Source organism: Thunnus albacares, chromosome 21 (genome assembly GCF_914725855.1).
Source record: "Thunnus albacares chromosome 21, fThuAlb1.1, whole genome shotgun sequence".
NCBI lineage: Eukaryota > Metazoa > Chordata > Actinopteri > Scombriformes > Scombridae > Thunnus > Thunnus albacares.
The window spans coordinates 4,263,894-4,286,044 of NC_058126.1; the positions used below are offsets into that span (position 1 = coordinate 4,263,894).

The window sequence follows — 22,151 nt, forward strand, 5'->3', positions numbered from 1 at the left end:
GTGGTTCAGAGCTACAGTTATGCTGAGTTTATGACCTTGTTTTGTAGCTTACATTGACTTAAATTAACATGTAATAATGTCCAAAACTTATCTATTTTAATTTAGATACAAGACTGATAACTTTAGTAACATGATGAATTCACTTGTCATGACAAATATCTTTTTTTTTGCTCTGTTTTGCTGACCACTCTCTCCACGTGCTTGAGTCCAAGATGGATTGAGTAAGAACTATACTTCCTTAATTTGTGGTCACATGATTACTTTTGCTCATGGTTACCTAGATAAAGAGGGTGGCTCATTTTACCCACTGGCTCTATTGACCCTATTCTCCCATACTGCCTGAAAGTTTGTGAACCCTTTAAAATCTGCTCTATATCTGCAAAAATACGACCTAAAACGTCCTAAAACTAGATAAAGAGACATTAGTTAAACAAATGAGATAAAAACCTTATACTTGTTTGTTTATTTATTGAGGAAAATGAGCCAATGTTACATATTTGTGCATGGCAAAAGTTTGTGAACCTCTAGGATTATCAGTTCATCTGAAGGGGAAATTAGAGTTGGGTGTTTCAATCAATGGGATGACAATCAAGTGTGAGTCTGGGAGGCCCTGCCTTATTTAAAGAAGAGAAATCTGGGACTTCACTATCAAACTCTGAGCTTCACAACACAGGTTTGTGGAAGTGTGTCATGGCTTGAACAAAGGAGATTTCTGAGGACCTTAGAAGAAGAGTTGCTGATATTCACCAGGCTGGAAAGGGTTACAAAACCATTTCTAAAAAGTTTGGACTCCACCAGTCAACTGTCAGGCAGATTGTGTACAAATGGAATACATTCAACACCATTGTTACCCTCCCCAGGAGTGGTTGAACAACAAAGATCACACCAAGAGCAGGCGTGTAATAGCCTGGGAGGCCACAAGAGACCCCAGGGTAACGTCTAGGAAACTAAAAGCCTCTCTTGCAGTGGCTACAGTCAAATTTCATGAGTTGACCATCAGGAGAACATTGAACATCAATATTGTGCATGGCAGACATGCAAGGAGAAAGCCACGACTCTCTAAAAAGAGCATTACTGCCGTCTACGGTTTGCTCAAGACAATATGGATAGACCAGAAGGTGACTGGAAAAAATGTTCTGTGGATGGATGAGACTAAAATTGCACTGTTTTGGCTTGAACGAGAAGCATTGCGTTTGGAGATGAGCAAACACTGCATTCCAGCATAAGAACCTTATCCCATCTGTGAAACATGGTGGTGGTAGTATCATGGTTTGGACTGCTTTACTGCCTCTGAACCAGGACGGCTTGCAATCATTGATGGAGCTACGAGTTTTGAGTTGTACCAGCACATTCTACAGGAAAATGTCAAAGTATCCGTCTTTGAACTGAAGCTCAACAGAAAGTAGGTCATGTAGTAAGACATTGACCTTAAACACACAAGTCGCTCTAATAAAGAATGGTTAGAACAGAAGAAAGATAATGTTTTGGAATGTAGAAATGCTGTGGAAGGACCTGAAGCAGGCAGTTCATGCAAAGAAGCACACCAACATCCCTGAGTTGAGACTGTTCTGTAAGGAGGAATGAGCCGATGTGCAGAGCTGATAAACAGTTACCAGAAGCGTTGTCTCGTTTGTTTAATCGAGTTCACTTTATCTAGTTGTTGGCTTGTGTAAATATCTGATCACATTTAAGTCATATTTATGTAGAAATAGAAAAAGAGTCCACAAACTTTCAAGCAGCCCTGTACATTCACCATCCATCAGTCAAGTTTAAGCAACAAATCTTGAATTAATGAAATTCAATTGAGGAACGTGTGATTACCATGTGATACTTGAAAGTATCCATAAAGGAGCATGTGTTCATTCATAGTTTACATTTTGTTTGGGTTTCATAAAGCCAGACTGACACACTTGCTGATTCAAGACAGAGGTCCACATACAAGATAACTGCAATGCCCTGGTTTGAGTCCAGTGTTGCATGTCATATCTCCCTTTCCCTCCCTTTTGTTTTCTGTCTGCATCTCTGCTAATAAAGACAAAATGCTAAAAACATACATTTTGTAAAAAAAAAAAGTAATGACATTGCCGTATAGATATGCTTGTTTTTAAAAAAAGATTGTTACTGTTAGTTTGTCCACCTGAGAGTGCAGAAAAGTTTGTTCCACAAGGTATCAAAAATGTTATGTATTTATGTAAAAACAAAACCACAAAAACAAATATCAGCTAAATGAACATTAAATTAGTTTTTTAAAACTCTCAAGTATCAATATGAACTTCAAAAATGTATCAGTCAGAACTTTGTTAGTTCCCGAGCTCTTCCTTTTTGAAAACACTTCCCTTGAAAGCAGTTGGGATATTTGACTTCTAATACACAAATAAATAAATAAATAAATAAATTCTAGGTTATTAGACACACCTGTAAAATCTAATGCAATCCAACACAACAGTCCTGCAATAGATATAGCTTTGTGATGTTTTTGCATCATTCCTTTAACTTTGTGGCATTGCACATGTTCATGTAAATAGCATGGACAAAGTGTTACAGTGCATTACAATAACAAACTGAATCTGCTAAACTTTATGAAAGCAGGATTTATTGCAAGACTCTTGACTGTAATTGCATTAGACTGCACAGGTGTACCAAATAAACTATAGTGACTTGGTTTAAAAACAAAATATCTTAAATTAGTCTACAAATAAAACATTTCACCAAGAAGGTACACAACTTTTCAAATCAAAAATATCACTCTTTTAAGTGTTTATTTTTTTTATTATTTGGGACTGACTTTTATCTGATGTAATCATGTTAAATATAAATCAAATTGATTAAAATAAAAAACACCCTTATTTAATTTTATTGTATTTGTTTTTAATTTTAATTGATTGTTTTTTTTTGTTTTTATTTCAATGTATTTTGTTTTTATTTTTTATTTATTGTATTTTTTTTTTGTTCTTGTTATTTTTATTGTTTGTTTTTATTTTATTTTATTAGGGCTGGTTTTGCTCCACCCCTCGCATTACGTCATTTCTAGCATGGCTTCGTCCAAGACTTCTAAAAGGGGGGATACAATTTCAGTTCCCATAATTGATCAAAAACGTACAAGTAAACTTTTACATGTTATTTTATTTAATACAACAACCTATCTAGTACTAGAATTTATTAGTCTATATTGTACATGAATCAGTATTAACTTCATAGAAGTACGTTTAAGCTCCCCTTTCTCGTACATGGTCCGCTCCTCTACCGTTCGAAGCTCCAAGCGGGAGCAAGTTGCTGTTGTGTTGCCGGTTGTTGTTGTTGTTGATGTTTCTTAGAGAAAGAAAACCTCAATAGGTAGTCTGCAGGTAACAAACACATTAATGTCTCATGTAACTAATGTTCTTAATACATGAACAGCGGCTAACGGTTTTAATAAACTCGTGAATTAAAGCTGTTGTCATGAAACTATAAGAGAAGGTTGCTAGCTGGTGTTAGCCGTTAGAGGTTGAAGATGGACGTTGTTAAACTTTGCTTTAAACGTTAATTTGGGGAGTTAATATGTTGTCTAACTGTTTTGTACCACAGGATGGACATGACTACGTGTCTGAAGTCTCTGTTGCTGGCTATCCAGCAGTACACAGGCAGCAGAACAGCACAAACCGCGGCGCAGCTACAGAAACAAGTGGAGGTGAGCTCTACTTTCTGCCTCTGGTCTGACTTGATGGCGCTTGTTGACAGCCTACCTGCGACCGGAGACGTGTGTATCATATTTTAACGCTACGATTATATAATCAGGGTGCGATTTGTGAAAAAATCAGAGGTGGGATGTTTTTGAATTGTTTCTATTCATGAAAATAAATCAGAACTACAGTGGGCCTATATAGACTATGAAGTATATTGGGCTGTTTCTTGCAGCTGTTACAGTAACATTTATAAAATAATTGTGAACTTTAATAAAACAACTACAAAACTTGAACTTGACTACTGCATTTGCAGGAATATTTTAAGCCATTTTTTAAATTTAATTTATCAAGTATCATGATATTTTCACTCTCAGCGATGTGATGTCAAGTTCATGCCTCGTCCTTTCCTCGTCCGGACACACAGGAGATGTGATCATATATATAAAAACAGAAGGTTAAAAGCTAAAGCTTCTTAAATGCAGCTTAACATGCCAGAATTAAACTTTCCTTTCAGTACTGTGGATAGCACCACTGGGATAGATGTGCTTAATGTCATTCTTACAAGTCACTGTTTGATTCAGATCTATGCACAGCTGGTGGCAAACTTCAGTATTCAATAGAAAATAATCACAACATGCAATAAAAATATGCCTACTTGTCAGACGTACATTGTAAGTGTATTATGAAGGGATCTTCTAATGGTCAGTATGAACAGGAGGAATGATTACAGCAAGAAAAACAGGTTTCACTGTTTATTTGGGCTCCTTACTGTTGTTGTAAGACAGACTTGGAAAAATTGTGAACCTGTCCTATAAGGATGCAAGTAAACCAGAGGTTATGGTGAGGTATAAAACACAACAACAGAACTGAAAGCACCTTAACAAATTACAAAACACAAGTGGTGGCGTACATACAGTAGCCACAAACTACTTCTCCTTACTTGACTCGACGGTCTTTACCTCAAAATGCATAAATTGGTTTTCTGGCTAGATAACTACAAAGAAATTCATGTTGCAATGAGGATGAGTGACAGATGAGGTTATGTTGAGCAATTCCCACATAGCAGCTGACTGTGCCTGTCTGAAGCAAACACACAACACTGCAGATGTTCTCAAACCCAAATAATCTGTTTCATACTTGTGGTTAGAAGCCACAATATTGGCTAGGGATGTTTAAGCTTTATTGAAAGTTTTTAGGGACAAATCAACACCATCACTTTGTAAATGTATGCCTATGCAGCCCATAGTGTCAGTAGTGTACATATATATATTCATGTTGTGTATGTTTGCAGGAGGTTTCAGGCCTTAAATGGGACCAGCTGCTGTCCTCGGGTCAGGTTCTGCCCAGTGAGTGTGTGAGTGAGCTGGTGGAGCTGGTTGGAAACCTGCACACTAGTCCCGCCCTGAGGAGCTCCATCATCTCCCTGCTGACACAACTTGGTAAAGTGAACCAGTTTACACATTCACCCTTTCACATAACACATTTAACAGAATATAAATGCTTTGGCAATATTTTGCGTTGGCGATTTGCTCGCTTAGTTGTCACTCAGGTAGCCATTAGACAACCCTTGCTCTGCTGCTAGGTTCAAGGTCTCACCTTACTGGAAACCATCAAATCAGCTGGTTCATATGAAGTATTGTCTCTCTACTTTGGCACTCTGTGACTCTCTCACACAGGCTTCTCAGCACAAACCTTCATGTATAGGGGAAATATAAATCTTATGTTTTTACCTGTTATCCGACATCGGTTTGCATCCTAAAGGTATTATTATGATCACACAGGTCAGGTGTTAACTATCTTCCCAGGAATGTGAATATCTTTATCTTTGCAAGTGGTGAAACCAACTTTTAAATCCAGTATTTCCACAACTTTTTAAAATCAAAACTACAAACATGGCCCTTCTGTTCTCTTCTTCACTGTGTGAGCTGTACAATATGTCCACCACTGTGGAAATACTGGGTTAAAACACCTCAGGTAAAGATCTTCTCATCCTCAGTAGACAATAAACACCTGTCTGATGACCGATCAAATCAAACCATAACGTTTACGCTGTTTGAGCCTGTGTGACAGTCACAGAGTGTGCAAAGACAAAGAAAAAGTAGAGTCGGGGGTCACTTGACAAACTGCAAGCTCACCTATTTAGTACCTACAAATTATCTCCAAATTCTTCTTGTACAGTGCTTCTTTAGAAAGACTGCTTTAAGAAGACAGTGTGAGAGTAGAAAGCAACACTGAGGAAGGATGTGGCAGAAAACTGAACTAGCAGCTCTTTCTGGTATATTATCTTTGTATTTTTCCCCACCGTCATGCTCTCACGTTCAGCCTGTGATGACGAAAGTCGAGAGATGCTCCACAGCAGCTACAACCTCACCAGCACCCTGGCATCTGTCATCCACCGGCACAGCGCCACACCAGGCGAGCCTCTAGTGCTGCAGGTTAGTCCATCACTGCTGTCTGTTATTAGTCAGTGCAGACACATTGCAAGAATATGACTGCTTACTCCTCTGTGTACAGCATTACTTTAAATATACATTTTAGGCAACGTGCTGTAAAAATGCTTTGAGATGAGGTTGTCTCTAAAAAATCCTGATGGTAATATGTAGTGTTTGATTACCTCGTAAACAAATACCTTTCCATGTTTAAATTAGAACATTTTAACACCAAATCACAAACTTTTTTTCATGTAGACAGAGAAGACAGATTAATTCTCCTATTGAAAGACAGTAGATAAAGCTACAGTTAGTCACTGTTGAGGTGCAGTTATTAAATAATTTTAAGCCAGTAACAGCTCAGATCTCTGCATGTTAATTTCAGGAACAGATTGTTGTTATAATGTTGTTTTTTGTATCTTTTAGTGTCTCCAGGTGCTGCAGAAAGTGACTTACAACACTCGCGTCTTCCATTCTACAAACTACATTCATGAGCTCATCACTTTTCTCATGACCAACATGTAAGAACCACATCTACCAGCATGATATAAATGAGGAACCACTGCGTATGTTTGCCATTCAACTAACCATACCACCTCGGATCTTTTGCCACAGTCAATCTCACAATGAGGACATCATCATGCCGTGCCTCGGCCTTATGGCCAATCTCTGTCGTGACAACCACTCCGTGCAGAGTCACATCAAGTCTCTGGTGAGTGTCTGCTGTATCACTAACACAGGATGTCCGTCAATGTTTGAGGGTGAGACTTGTTTTATTTAACAGCATCACAGGTTCACATCGGAGTTGCGAGCTGAAACAAAAGCGATATAAACATGTTGATCAAAGTATTTTTAAAATGTGAAGCAGGAAACAGTGTTTGACAAATCTTACAAATTAGTATTTTACTATTTAACAAAATGTTTGTGCATAATAGCACCAACAGATAGGCTAGCTCTTTGAAACAGTTACATTAAAAAATGAAGCATTGCTATCATTTAAAGTCCCCTCCACTCAAAACTATTGGATGTTTGTTCTCTTCTCTGTGCAGAGTTTGTTTTCACATTCATCTGTAGAAAGAGGAAAGTTCCTCTGAGCTCAACCTTACATCTCATTTTAACACGTGTATCTATAAGCAGGATTCGTGACAACACAACCAGTTTGGAGCCAATCGTAGTCCAGTATGCAACTTACACAAGTGTGATGTGGAAACTTGAAGCCTCCAGAGCACAAACACTGAGATGTCTCAGTGAAGGAGGAGACATCTTGTATCCAGCAGTAAAACATATTTTGAATTTTCATAGAATTTCTAACTAGGTAATGCAACTTGGAAAAACCATATCGGACATATTATTCAAAGAAGAGTATTTTCATATGTTTTAAAACATGTCTGGAGGAGATCTTTAGATTAACATCTTGACAACATGAAGATTTCTTTTTCTTTTTACTTTTCAGCACAGCAATTCAGTTCAAAATTAACATCAGCCTTGTGCCAAATGCCATGAAAACTTGTGTACGGCTGCAACTTAAGATTATTTTCATTATTGATTAATCTTTTCTATTAATCATTTTCTCTATAAATGTCAGGAAGTGGTTATAAAAACCTGTTAAAATTCAAAGTGAAAGATGATTTCATCAGACGTCTTGTTCTGTCTAATCAACAGTCCAAACCTCAAACATATTGAATCATACTATCACGTATGACAAAGAAAAAACATCAAATCTTCACATTTGAAAAGTTGCAACCAGCAAATTTCTGGCATTTTTGCTTAAAAAAAAATCACTAAAACAATTATTCAGTTTTGAAAATAGTTGCAGATTAAAGCTCTGTTGATTCATCAATCGGTAGTAAGTTTACATGTTTAAAACTTCTAGTTGTTTTTGTTGACTGTGGTCATTTTATCTTTTTACTGTTTGTTTTATGTCTCAGTGCTGTTACTGTAAGTGATGTCCTCAGTTTTTTTTGTTTGTTTTTTTGTTGATGAAGCAAATTCCTATGAACTACTGTACGTTGAAATTGCAGTAAAGTATTTAATCTTGAAGAGGCTTCAATGTGAAGCATTTGACTTGAACAAATATACAAACTACAACAACCTCTTTACAAAAATAAAAAAGCTATATGGAACAAGTTTTTTTATGGTTGACACATATTTATCCTAACCAGCTTCTTACAAGCTATTTCCACATGACAAACATTATATTTATGGAACAGGGAATCTGTTAAAGTCATCCACAACATAAACAGTATCAGCTCGTGGCTCATTTTAAAATGTCTGACCTGTGTATTATACAGTGTATGTGTGTGTGTTTGTTTTCTTGTAGGATAACGTGAAGCCATTCTACCGTACACTGATCAACTTTCTGGCTCACAACAGTCTCACTGTGGTGGTCTTCGCGTTGTCTATACTGGCCAGCCTCACTCTGAATGAGAAGGTTGGAGAGAAGGTAGGTGGTAAACACTCGCCAGCGAAATTTTCTCACACTACAGGGGGCCTCTCAAGAGTCCTCAACAGCACAAATAACTGTTTGTGTCCTTTCTGTTCCTCTTTTCACTTCAGTTTTTATCTAAAAATAAATGAATGAACTAATTGAGGATGAGTTGCTTGACGTGAATACACCTTGTTCATCTTCTCTGTTTGTGTTTGCTCCCTCAGCTCTTTGACGCAAGGAACATCTACCAGACTTTCCAGCTTGTATTCAACATCATTGTGAACGGCGATGGTACTCCGACACGAAATTACTCGGTTGACCTTTTGGTTGACCTCTTGAAGAGCCCTAAGATAGCAGATTGCCTCACTAGGTACCCCCCTCCGCCACACACACACACTTATACACACACTTATACACACACTTATACACACGTTGTTCACTTGCGGCTCCGCTGGTCTCAAAATATCATGTTCTTTTTTTTTTTTTTTTTTTTTAACACTTCTAGGTATCAGCACTTCTCAGCATGCGTGTCACGAGTTTTAGGACTGTTGCAATCAACAGACCCAGACCCTGCAGCCAAGGTGAGTTGAGACAAAGCGGAAACAAGATTAATGGTTCAAGAGGTTTATTTGTCACGTGCATAAGTGTAAATGTACAACAGCTGTGAAATGAAACTCCGACAACTGTGAAAATAGCAAACGTAAAGCTACATAACAGCATAAAAAATATAAAGGTACATACAAGGAAAAATAACAGAATATCACAGAATCTATATGTACATGGTAAAATTAAAACAAGTAAGAAATATGGCAAAGAGCAAGCATCCTCTGCTTCTCCGTCCTGAAGTCTATCACCATGGAGACATTCAAGTCCAAGTTGTTGTGCTTCCACCATGACGACAGAACCTCCACCTTGTCCTGATAGGCTGTCTCGTTGCTATTGGAGATCACGCCTACCACCGCCGTGTCATCTGTGAATTTCATAGTGACGTTGCAGCTGTGTGTGGCTGTGCAATCATAGGTGTTAAGGGTGTAGAACAGAGGACTCAGCCTTTGGGGGCGCTGATGTCACCACTGACCTTTCTTGCGGTTGTTTTTGTCTTTATTATGTCATAGCAGGTGTAGTGCCAGTAAATGTTTTGTCGTGTGGTTTACTGGATTTAATAACCACGAAGCCCTCTGACTGTACCGCTTACTAACAGGCCACCACAATCAAATTTCAGCACGTAGTCATGTTTACAAAAAACTTATGAAGTAAGGCATCAAAATTATATAGTTTTGTTAACATTAGCAAGTATTAGTCGGCACACACACACATCCATACATTTCTGCATTTCGTCAGAACATTGTGGTAAATCCTCACCACAGTTTCTCAGACCAAAAAGAGGAAATGTTTGGGTTTTTTTTTCTCCTTTTAAAAAATACCTCAAAGATGAATTCATTACTACAGTTGTTGCTAATTTATTTTCAATACTGTCAATCAACTACTGGATTCATCAGCTGTAGTCGGTATTAAAACTTATTGTAGTTATTGTATCGGCACTAATATCAAAATATTGTAAACATCATCATCCAGGCCTTTGTACCTGTGTGTTGGTAAATGACTTTTTATCTCCTGTGCTGACAAAAGTATATTTCCACATGCAGATAGTATGTATTGTGTAGTATCACACATGACTCTGATTTAATATCAACTCCAAACTTAAATCATGGTACTCGACCTTAGAAACACACAGAAACAGCTGCTGCTGTTTACCTTTGTGGAGCAGAAGAGAAAAATCAAATTTCCTGCATTCAAATCAAGAAGAGCACCGAGCCACGTAGCACTCCGATGAAATGATATGATTTGGCCAAAAAAAAGCTGAATAATAATTATATAACTTTATAGGAGGTTATAGGTCAGTATACAGTAATTAACTCGGTGCAGTCTGTGATGTATCGTTATCAGTATTTGAGGTAACCAGTCCGTCGTCATCACCTTCCAGCAGTACATGAATCTGTGTTACTGAGAAGTTTAAATAAGTGTTTAACCCTTTCATACATGAATTATGATAACCTCAGTCAGTGTTTTTATTCCTCTTTAGGCATGAAAAAAAAAATTGAACTTCATTTTTTTTAAACACACATTTTTCAAGGAGTTTGTCCAACTTCTCCCAACATAAAATCAATGCTTGGTAATTTTAACTATTGTATTACTCCTTAGTTGTTACTTGATGTTACAAAATTTTATTTACCTGCAAAGGTCTATTACTATAGAAGGATTGGCAAGATGTTCCTGAGCTGCTCAGTATTTCTGGCTGGCAGGCGGCCATCTTGGTTTTGAGCTTTTGCAGTCTATGGTTTTGAGAAATGTATGGGATGACACACTAGAGTCCACTGTGTTGGCTGATGTGCAACTATACCATTAAAACCCCATGCATATATAAGAAAACGGCTTTTGAATAGCTGTCCACTGTAGTGACCACTATGCATGAACGGGTTAATGAAACATGCACCAAATAAAGTTAATTTTGGTTTTCATGCCTCTTTCTCCTCATTTTCTGACCCATTTCAAGGCTCGTATGTGCAAACAGGCTACTGACAGATCATAACTTTATCAGCAGTGTGTGTACTGATGAGCTTCGGAGAACAATTATGTTCAAGATGAAGTTCATTTAGATTTTTTTTTTGCCTGTTGTTTGCAGGTGTTGGAGCTCCTCCTGGCTATGTGCAGCGTCTCAGGTCTACGCTCCTTGTTGTGCGAGGTGGTTTTCAGACCAGCGGGACCCAAACTCAAAGCTAAAGGACACGAGCAGGACACGGCGGGAATGGACGGCGGACGCAAGGTGGAGTCTGGGCTGGCTCTGGTGCAGTGGCTGAGCTCGCCTGTGGAAGGCGCTGAATCCTGCTCGTTGCAGGCTTTGCAGCTGCTGAATGAGCTGCTGGAGGTACGACAGGAATTCAACTTTTACTTTATTATCCGAAAGAGGAAATTTATTTGGTCTCTTGTGTAGCGGCGGCAGCAGCAGCAGCAACATAGTGGAGAGGTTTGACATTTGAATCCCTGTCAGTTAGAAACATTTTAAGTGGAGTGACTCAGTCAGTGAATTGTGGTCTAACCTCAAATGTTAGCTCAGACACGTGGGAAGATTTTTTTTCCTAGATGATGTGTTCTGACAGGTGTTAGAAAACAGGTACATTTAACCTTTCTCCACATTTTTAGTGAGGTCCATCCAACATTAACAAGTTTAATTTACAGTGATGAGTTCTCGTTGATGAATGGTGGACAGTGTCACCATAATCAAGACTAAACAAGATTTTATTCTTGTTGCAAAGGGAAAACATTTCTTAAAACAAAAATAAAAACGTAATGTTGGGTTCAGTTTCTTTGCAACGTTATCACTGTTAGTGTGGAAAGATAATGTGTCATCGTATGCAGAGACTTTTTCTAAGTCAATTACCTCTAAAGTTTTAAGTTGATATATAAAATATATATATTTCTTTCAGTAGTTTTGCTTTTATTTGACGGTGACATGAGAGGAGAGAAAGCAGGGATGACATGTAACGAAGGTCCTCGCCTCAACTTAAACAGATGACCTTACGATTTATTTTCTTGCCACTTGTTTTGAATTGATTTGATATTTCAGCAGTTTTGATCTACAGTTCAGCCTTGAGTTTCATTCCTGATATCACCACCACGTATCATACATGACCTGTATCTACGGCCCCCAAATGTTCTACTTTCTCCTCTCTGTTTTCCTTTGTCTCTCTCTCCCTCCGTCTCCTGACCACGACTCTTTTCTCTCTCCAGGAGGCGCTGGGAGCCGACAGTGTGTCTGAGTGCGTGCTGAGCTTTGTGGAAATGTTACTCCCGGTCCTGTTAGGGCTGCTAAATGGCCTTGATCCTGCACAGGGAGACGCTCACCTAAGAAAACACTGCCAACGCATCACGCACGTCACCGGTCTGCTGCTAAATATCCTTCACATGACCCGGTCGGTCTGCTGCTTGTTTGTGTCTGTCTGTATGTCGAAGCCTTAACTCTTCCACTCCTGTGCGCCGAGGACTCCACCAGATCCATGTTGTCCCGTCAGGTGAACGCTCAGCTCTGCCTCTCTCAGGTTGAATCCCTCTTCTCCTGTTGTCATAGCAACAACCCTCTCACCTGCCTGCCTCCCGGCTCAGATAACGACCTCAGGTGAGCGAGTGCTGTAGGTGAGACCAGCAGGATTGTGATCACGGTCTCATGAAATTAAAAGTGTGATTACGATTAATAATCACTATTTACATGTTTATATTATAATGTATGATAGACTTATTAATAAGGTTTATCAATAAGGATCTTCATGTCTTTTTAATGGTGTATTTTGTGATCCTAGTTTGATATTAGATGCAGTTTGCAGTGATAGAAGACCAGATGAGTCACTGACAAGCCAAACTTCTTATAGTTCATTACTCAATAAGACATAATTATTGATATTGATTATTTGCTGATCAAAATATTAATATTTGATGTTTACAACCGATGTAGACAATCCAAAAGAACTGAAATGTGTCTCTAAAAAAGATTTGAGATAAACTTGTGATATTAAGACGAGTGCTGAAAGGATTAGGTGATTAATTGATCAGTCTATTGACAGACAGTTACTTTTGGTGTTTGATTGATTGTTTGAATAATTCTTAAACATGAAAGCCGAGTATTTTCTAGTTCCAGCTTCTCAAATGCAAGAATTTGCTGCTTTTCTCTGTTTTATATCGTTGTTAATTCAATATCTTCAGGTTTTGATTTGTTGGTTGAAAACAAGATATTTGAAAACGTTGCCTTGAGCTCTGGAAAATTATGATCATTCATTCATTAAAATTTTATAAACCAAATAATTAATTGTTTAATTAAAATTAATCTATAAGAATAATAATAATAATAAATTTAAGCCCTAAATAAAACTAGACATGGTTACTTGTACAGTTCTCAGGGTGGAAAAGGCGGCTTGAGTGTTTGTACAGTTTTATTAAAAATATTTTTTCCGTAGTGTTTCGGGCTGTGGCCTTCCTCAGAGGATGAGGAGTGTTTAACAGCAGATAACTGATTTATATTTTTAAGGTTGAGCACCCTGATTTTTGAAATATTAAACTCAGTGTGAAGACAGAATTAAATAATTTGTGAACTCTCAGCTGCTCTTGTTGCTCGTTCATTACTGTTCCTAATATGTCACTAATGGAGAATGATGAGTGTCACCATTAGTGCTGGGGATTATTAAATCACCTGAAATCAATATCACAGTTAATTGGCACATTTAACTTGATTAAGATATATCTGTAGGCATCCATCCTTGTTTTAATTAATTCTTAATAAGCAGAGAGTCGTAGATTTGGAGTAACATTTATTTAACATATTTAATAGTCAAGAACCCTTTTAGACATTTGGTGCTAAATTGGGTTGAAAAACACTTTCACGGCTTCTGCTGTTTCATTACATCTGTGGGACATTTTAGTGTATGAAGCGAAAATGACAATATGTGATAAAACGCTGCGTCTGAGAGGGGCGCCAGTCAAGTGTGGGTTTTCTGATGTTACTATTTACCCGCTTGGCATTTTTATATGATGTGGTTGCGTTTCAGGTGATGGAACAAATCGCTCGTGGTTCATCTCGAAGCCACAACTGTTTCCTGTCAACAAGACAGTGTTTCCCTTATATTCATAAAATTATGAGCGTCGCTGCTAAAATTTCAGACGATCATTAATGTCAACAAGCTACTAATGATTTTCTCTCGCACACTGTGCAACACCCTCATCCTCACTCTCCTCGTTCTTCACGGGACATGTACGTGTTTTTGCAAGAGTAGCGTTGCTCCGTTAAGGAATAAGGCAGTGCGCGCGCGCGCGTGTGTAAATGTGCGCGTGTAGTTGCGCGAGCGGAGCAGAGGAAAAGTTTAGCAGTAAGTCGTCAATCTGTCAGTAAATGTAAAGTACAGACGACAGTGTGTCACTTAATAAACGCTGCAGCTCCTCAAGTAAATACTCCTCTGTCGAAGGAGGTTAGCCCCGAAGTTAGCAACACCGCGTTAGCTTAACTTGACCAGGCTCACTTAAGGTGGACTGACTTTTAAGGTGGACCCGCAGTTCTCATTTTAGTGTAGAACCGAGAAGTGTGTGGCTGATGAGTCTCTGTCATATGCCCCCACCCCACCCCCACCCCCACTACAAACCAGTCAACCTAGGGGAAACACTGCAAGATTTTACCAACTTGATAACATCAGTTAGACACCCATAGAGAAGTCACCTTTACTAATGATTCATTGTGAAAACGAAACTTGTGATAATATTGTTTATACAACTTTTCACTGGTTGTAGTAGTACTTTTACTCATGTACTGCACTTGAGTACAAGTCAGAGATTCTTTTATGCTACTTTTTACTTCTACTCCACTACATTTATTTAGGTACAGTAAATTAAAACACTCAACAGTGTATAAAATGGGTAAAATTAGCTCTGCCACACATAATTAAATGCTGCTTACATGTTCGTACATCAGCAATAATAATCCAATAGTATATAAGACAAAAATCAATATACAATCTGTCAGTGTGTAATGTGTTGCTCGTGGTTTGTAGTGATGAACCTACAGAGAATTATCAGTGACTCTGCAGCTCCTCTCAGCTTTACGGAGCTTTATAGTGAGTTTCAGCTCGTTGTTGTTCTGGTTCACTCTCAGCGTCTCTCATAGCGTCGTTTTCAGAGAAAAAACTCTACAAAACACCTTGTACAAACAGTGTGGTTTTAGAGCTAAACAGAGCTAAAAGAGAGTGAACATTCATCATAATGTTGCTCTGTAAGTAAACAGTGTGTATTTTACTGAAAACAAGTGGACAAAGAAATCAGTGAATGCAGAACTTTAAGCTTAATGAAGTATTTTATGCTGTGGTATTGCTACTCTTACTTATTTTAATGCTTCATCCACCGCTGCAGCCTTAGTATATAAAGACTCAGTTGTGTATTTTGTGTGTTTGTTTCAGTCAGGTGTGTGCAGAAGCTCTGCTGAGGACTCTGGAGTTAATGAGCAAACTGAGACAGCAGGTGAAGGACATGGAGACCAGCTTCTACAGGATGTTACAGGTAAACAACACTCACAATGAAGACTCAACCTTTTTCTCCACCTGTGCTTCATCTTATTTTCTGTCTGTAACGTGTCTGCGGTTCCCTCAGATATCCTCTTTAACCTTTTTTTATTTTCTGTGCGTTTACCAGGACCAGAGAATAGTGACTCCCCTCTCTCTGGCTCTGACGTCCCATCACAGAGAACGTGTGCAGACTGGACTCTCGCTGTTGTTTGAAGCCACGCACCTCCCAGACTTCCCATCACTGGTGTGAGTCACTTGCAGGAAATCATTGTTGTTGGTTTTTATTGAGATATTTGCTTAAAAAAGTACAAACGGAGATCTGGGAAACAGTGAAAAATATAAACTGCTTTAAACTATTTGAAAGTGAAAATAGCTGTTTTATTTGTGTTTTCAACCTGTTGTAAAATATATTGTGTTTGACCCCGAGATTGAAAATCAATGTTGGTATTTTAAGGATCAATTTCAGATAATCCAACTGAAAATAATGATTAATAGAAAAAAATCCTAATGTCTGCTGTTGGATAAGTGAATAAGGTAAATATAACTCCTGAAATGTGGACAAAGTAGTTGCCAGTCCGTACTGTTGATATTTAATTAATCAAACTTTATTTCTCAAGTCTGGGAGAAAGTATCGCCGCCAACAACGCCTACCGCCAGAGAGAGGCCGAGCTGTCTGTCAAGCGTGTCGCAGTGCAGGAAGTCCCGCCTCCCAGGACGAACAGCAGCGTACCGGACTCTTCCGGTGCGTCCAGCAGGAGCGTCCACGGTCTGGTAGAGAAGATACAGAACGGTTTGGAGGTGCAGTGTGTTTAATTCATGCTGGCAACTGATATTTAATAGTGGAAGAAACTGCTGAAATAATGTGTCAGTTGGTGATTAAAAACAAACTTGATAATTCGACTACAAGCTTACAGTCGGATGTGTTAACATATAATGTACACTGTAGAGCGAAAAATCTCACTTGGCGGTATCGTCCTTTAATTCTGATGTAAATGTTTTATATCTGGATTGATTCCGTAGAATTATTAAAATGAACTGATGTTCATCAGTTCCTGCTTTCAGTTGCCTTTTTTTTTTTTGTGGGTGTTAAATGTCTGATGCTAATATCTTCTTGTGGTTTTTAGTTGCAGGAACAAGTGAAGGATTTACATGTCTCTGAGATCATCGACGTTTATGAACAGAAACTCTTGGCATTTGCGGTAAATGAGACATTATTTGATCTTCCTCTTTACTGTAAGAAAAACTGAAAAAAATACCTCCATTTCCTGCTATAAATGCTGTTGCTGTGAACCTTATTTTCACCTTTTGTTTAGTCGTTGTAATTTAATTTAATTTTCAAGTGTTTTTCCACTATCATTATGACAAAAATACAACCAACAGCCACTTATCGCAGAGTAATATCACCTCCAACATGCTGCGGGTTGTTTGCCACAGTAACCACCAATGTTGGCACATAAAAACTGATACTGATAGTAGTATTAGTGTAAATGATGCTTTAGAGTAATGATAATGACAGTAATAGTTGTGAATCTCTTTCATTTTAACATTGTCTTGATGGTTGGCAGAATAACAGTTAAATCTTTCTGTTTCTTCTTCTGTTAGTCTAAAGAGAGTCGTCTGCAGGACTCGTTGGAGGTGAAGGCTCTCGCTCTCTCTCAGGCTGACCGTCTCATCGCTCAGTATCACCTCCAACAAGCTCAGGCCGAAGCCGAGGTAAAACACACACACACACACACACACACACACACACACACACTCAGACACACACATACACCTATCAGAGCTGGAGATGCACCGATATGGAATTTCAGGGCCAATAACTGATAATTATATTAGTACAAATGCAAAAATGTGACAAAATATGACAATAAATATATATATTTTTTAGATTGATGTTTATTTTTCTAATACAGCACCAATATTTACACCATTCACCATCCCTTCAATAGATAACACATTTATTTATTGTAAGCCTTTTTTTTAAACACCCTTATTTAATCTTTTTAATATGTACATTAGTTAACATCAGACCCATATTTCCATTCCATTATCAGAAAAATAACAATAATTTACTGTAGACACAGGAATGAATATGGCTAAAGTTCGTCCTTTACTTTTATTTAGATGCTGCATTGTAAGTTCTTCTTGTTTGTCCTTCTCTCATTATAGCTTTTATTTAGTTTGTATCAATTTCTAGAATGTAGGTGAACTCACAATGTTATTAAAATAGTCTTAATATTAAAATTACACATTTATGATCTCATTAATTACATGTTAGTTTGAGAATTTACAGTAGACAGACAGAAAAATGAGGAAAAAGAGCAGTTAATGAGATGCAATAAAGGCATTTTGTAACAAACGGAGCAACCAGAAAGCAAGAACCAGAGCAAATAGTTTTAAAATAAGATAAATTAACCACAGTCAGTCTCACCTAAACTCTCCTGTTGCTGACAGTTGTTTTCCTCTCTGCGTGGTTTCCTGTCTGCAGGCTCGTAAGCTGGGTTGTCTGCTGAAGGAGGCGGAGCGTCGGTGCGAGGATCTGCAGGGCGAGCTGGGCAGCCAGGTGCTGGAAGAGGAGCGCTCCAAGGCCGACATGGAGGAGCTGCTGCGGCACAACGCCAGGCTGCAGCAGGACTCCGAGAAGCACCAGGTCCTCAAAGGAGCCTACAACGCACTGCTCAACAGGTCAAATTCACATTCATATAAGTCAGTCTGTGAAAGTCTGAAACTACATCTAAACACAAGGCTGTAAAAATGTTGATGCAGTATTTTGTAAACCAAAAAAATAGTATTTCTGCAACCAAAACCAGTGTCATTAACTCCAAAGTTACATTTCTCATGCTCATTCTCACAGAAACGTAAACTCAAAACTCTATAGTTGTTTGCATCTTCTGTTTCAGAAAAGGGCTCAAATTCAATATTTTGCATTTTGCAGAAATCCAGACAGTGTTACATTTCTCTCTCCCCTCATCTAATTGATCCAGCACAGCAGAGATCTTCCCTATATCCACGTTTCCCGTTTACTGATCTAAACAGTCGCAAAAAGTGTTTTCTGCCACACAAAAAGGGATGAAATCTGGACAAACAGCAGAGAAGAACAGTACAATCAGTCAGAGATGAAGCTACAGAGACTGGAGACAAATTAGTTTCAGACTTTGTTGATTCTCAGTTGTAGTTTCATTGCAGCTCAAAGAATGACTGGTGAACTGCACCAGTTTTCACCAGGATTTTCTATATTGTTTGTACAAAGAAACAGAATAAGATGCTATGATAACATAAAACTTCTACACACATGATTTGAAAATGTGAACCTAAATGAACCAAATATCCAAACAGGAACAATCACTATAAAACCTTCTACTGAGGTTCAGACTGTAGGTAACAAACTGTCAGGTGTGTGTGCAGGTTTACTGGAATTAACAGCTGATTTCAGGTGTGTAACAGGTCGTTCTCCTGTTCAGGTTCAACGAGAGCGAGCGGGTGCTGAAAGAGCTGCAGTCGGCTCACATCTCCCTCACCAAACAGAGCGACACTCTGAGGAGGAACCACGAAGCACTGCAGCTGCAGCAAGACAAGTATTACACACACACACACACACACACACACACACACGCACGTTTTAATACTTTTATTTATCTGCAGGTAATTTCTTAGGTAATAGCAGCACCTTCTCCGAATTCTGTCTCTTTCTCTCTCAGGATGGTGTCAGTGTTGGAGGAGAAGGAGGAGGAGATCAGATCCCTCCATTCAGATCTGCAGCAGAAAAACAGCGACATTGCAGGTCAGTCGGCGTATAAACTCAGCGTGTAAATGAGTCTCACAGCTGCTGGGATCCATTCAGTGTTTTGTATGAATGACTTCAAGTTTGATGAATTTCAGCTTCTTACTTTGGCTCCATCTGGTGGTCACATCAGGAGCGACAGTGTGGTCGTTCAGCATGTCGATGAACGCTTTGTCTTGTTTCCGTCAGGTCTGCGTGGTGAATTGCGAGCGGAGGAAGAGAAGGGAAAAGAAAAAGATCAAGAGAAAAGAGACCTGGAGGAGACGGTGGATGTTTTGAGGAAGGAGCTCGACAAGATGGAGCAGGCGAGGAAAGACGCCAGCAGCAAGGTAATGAAGAGATACAACAAACCCACAAAGCTGCTTCTAGTGTCTCATTGTACATTCAAAACATTACAACTTTTAGGTGCATCAAAAGAGCCCGACATGCTTGTTGTAAATTTAGATCTGGTCAGACATACAGGTTTTGTTTACTGCTGCATCAGTACAGACTTTAGTTTGTGATAATCTGCTGTCCAACCAGAAGAAACTGGCATCATTATGGTCTTAAAATATTCTGTTTGTTTGGAGTTTTTCTTGCAGTTTGTTCTGATTATGCTCCTTCTGCTAACAAACTCTTAAACAAGGTCAGATTCTGATATTTCTGGGCGTCTTTGTGTTGTTATTTGGTGCCAAAATTTTGTGAAGTTAAACTCGGAGCTACAAGATAATCCAAAAAAAACAAGAAGATTGATATCACTCTCATGTCTGTACATAAATATGAAACTAATGCCAGCGTATTTCTTTGCTGGAGACCCTTAACGGACTACTACAGTGGAGAAGTGCATAACTGACCTTGAAAAATGTGTTAAAACTTTCTGCAGCAAAGAGAAAAATGCAGGAAAGTTGTCAAACAACCTGCTGTTAAGTTTGACAAAACTTCCTGTTTTCCAGGTGTCGTCTCTGGAGCTGCAGAAGAGTCAGCTGGAGGCGAAGCTGAACAAACACTCGGAGATGATCGCCATGATCCACAGCCTGAGCAGCGGCAAGATGAAGAATGACGTCAACCTGTCGCTCTGAGGAACAGAAAACCATGCAGATGAGTGACGGAGGAAACAATTAGAGTTTTTAAAAATTAGTTCAATAAACTATGATCCTGATTTTCTTAATGAAGTTTACTAAACTGAAATCTTTGTACGTGTCTTTGTACGTGTCACGTCTGTGTTATCTATCTTTGTCTTTTATTGTTTGGTAAATAAAGATGAATCTGTGTTTGTACTGTGTCCAGATGAAATAACTCTGTGTGTCTGTTGTTTTTCTGGAGCCAAACGCCAAAAAAAAGCAAGTATGTTTTTTTAAAGGGAAGTTCAATGAAAAAAGTAACGCCTGCACACTTACTGCAATCTACAGAATATAATCAGTTAGGATGATGTTTCAGTCCTTCTCGGATCTTTGTCAAGTCAAAATGTTTGTAAAAATGGAAAACAAACCCATATTTATATGTAATGCACACCAATAAACTGATAAGCTCTATAATTACAGTTGTGGTTAATCATCCAACGCGTCCAGGGTGACAAACATCTTAAAGCATTTAACACTTCAAGAGTATCAAAAAGAGCAAGAAGGTTGTACCTCAAAAACAACAATATTATAACATCAGAAATATCACAAATATCAAAACATATATCTCATATATTAAATGTTACATCAGATTGATCATCACATAAAAAAGGGGTCTTAACACCATTTTATGAAATATTAATTAGATCAAGTAACACTAAGAAACGTGTCAGGATTTGGGAATATAAAACCATCAAGAAGCGACTAAAATATTTTTCATACTTGAGAGAAAATGTTTAATTTCATACCTCTGCAGATGTTACTTTTTTGATTGATGCTGTTTTCTAATATCCTCCCACCTGTGTGATGTGTGTATAACTACTTTTGTTAAAAGTGAAGTTCACAATTGTTCAGATCGAAACCTCATTAATGTGCCTACATTAATATTCCTAATATTTTATTCTCTGTAAATCATTTCAACAAGAGAACAGATAGAAATTCTCAGATTTGGTTCCTTTGGACGAAATCTTAAATAAAATGGGCATTTGTGGGGTAAACTGGATAAATTTGAGGGTCTTGAACACTTTTCCCATTTTGGGAAAAACGCTCATTCACTTCCTTGCCAAGAGTTAAATAAGAAGATCGATACCTCTCTCATGTCTGTTCGGTAAATATGAAGCTACAGCCGGCTGACGATTAGCTTAGCTTAGCATAAAGACCGGAAACAGGGAAACAGCTAGCATTGCTCTGTTCAAAGATAACAAAATCCACCTACCAGCACCTCTAAAGCTTATTAATTAATGTGTTAAATGTTGTTTGTTTAATGTGTAAAAACCTAAATTTACAGTTTTATGGGGCAGATTATTTCTCTCTGGCATTGATTCATCTTAACTCCTCTTATCTTTATGTTGTGTGTCATCCACTTGGACTCAAGGATGAACCGATTAGAATTTGGTGGCCAAGGGTCAAAGGTCATTTTGTCTTTACAAAACATATTTTTGGACATAACTCAAGAATTCATATGCTAATAATGACAAAGTTTCACACAAGTGGTGACATTTTATATCCCAAAGGTCAACTTCACTGTGACTATTCTGACCATCATTCAACGCTGTAACTCAGGAACAGAAGGGGACATTGTGACCATATTTCACATTTGGTCGGACACTGAATCAGTGACACTGATCTTTGTTCCCACCTTGAAACTGTGGTGGTTGTT

At 38.3% G+C, this 22,151-nt stretch overlaps 1 protein-coding gene across 3 annotated transcripts; it reads left to right on the forward strand.

Moving 5' to 3' along the window:
* The first annotated feature begins 201 nt into the window (after window positions 1-201).
* On the forward strand, window positions 202-20,669 carry cip2a (cellular inhibitor of PP2A). 3 transcript variants are annotated; one of them, XM_044339743.1, is made up of 22 exons: window positions 202-221; window positions 3,565-3,667; window positions 4,954-5,101; window positions 5,985-6,097; window positions 6,518-6,612; window positions 6,707-6,803; window positions 8,412-8,534; window positions 8,744-8,889; window positions 9,025-9,100; window positions 11,203-11,445; window positions 12,309-12,471; window positions 12,546-12,693; window positions 15,509-15,608; window positions 15,741-15,859; window positions 16,231-16,411; window positions 16,738-16,812; window positions 17,216-17,326; window positions 18,102-18,298; window positions 19,075-19,188; window positions 19,312-19,394; window positions 19,584-19,723; window positions 20,327-20,669. In XM_044339743.1, the coding sequence occupies exons 2-22, from the start codon at window positions 3,566-3,568 to the stop codon at window positions 20,450-20,452; spliced, it is 2,700 nt and encodes an 899-aa protein (XP_044195678.1). In that variant the 5' UTR covers window positions 202-221; window position 3,565; the 3' UTR covers window positions 20,453-20,669. The 3 variants fall into 3 exon arrangements, with proteins under 3 accessions (XP_044195678.1, XP_044195679.1, XP_044195677.1); XM_044339744.1 differs by lacking the exon at window positions 202-221 and adding an exon at window positions 3,076-3,096; XM_044339742.1 differs by lacking the exon at window positions 202-221 and adding an exon at window positions 3,188-3,344.
* Window positions 20,670-22,151: the final 1,482 nt, after the last annotated feature.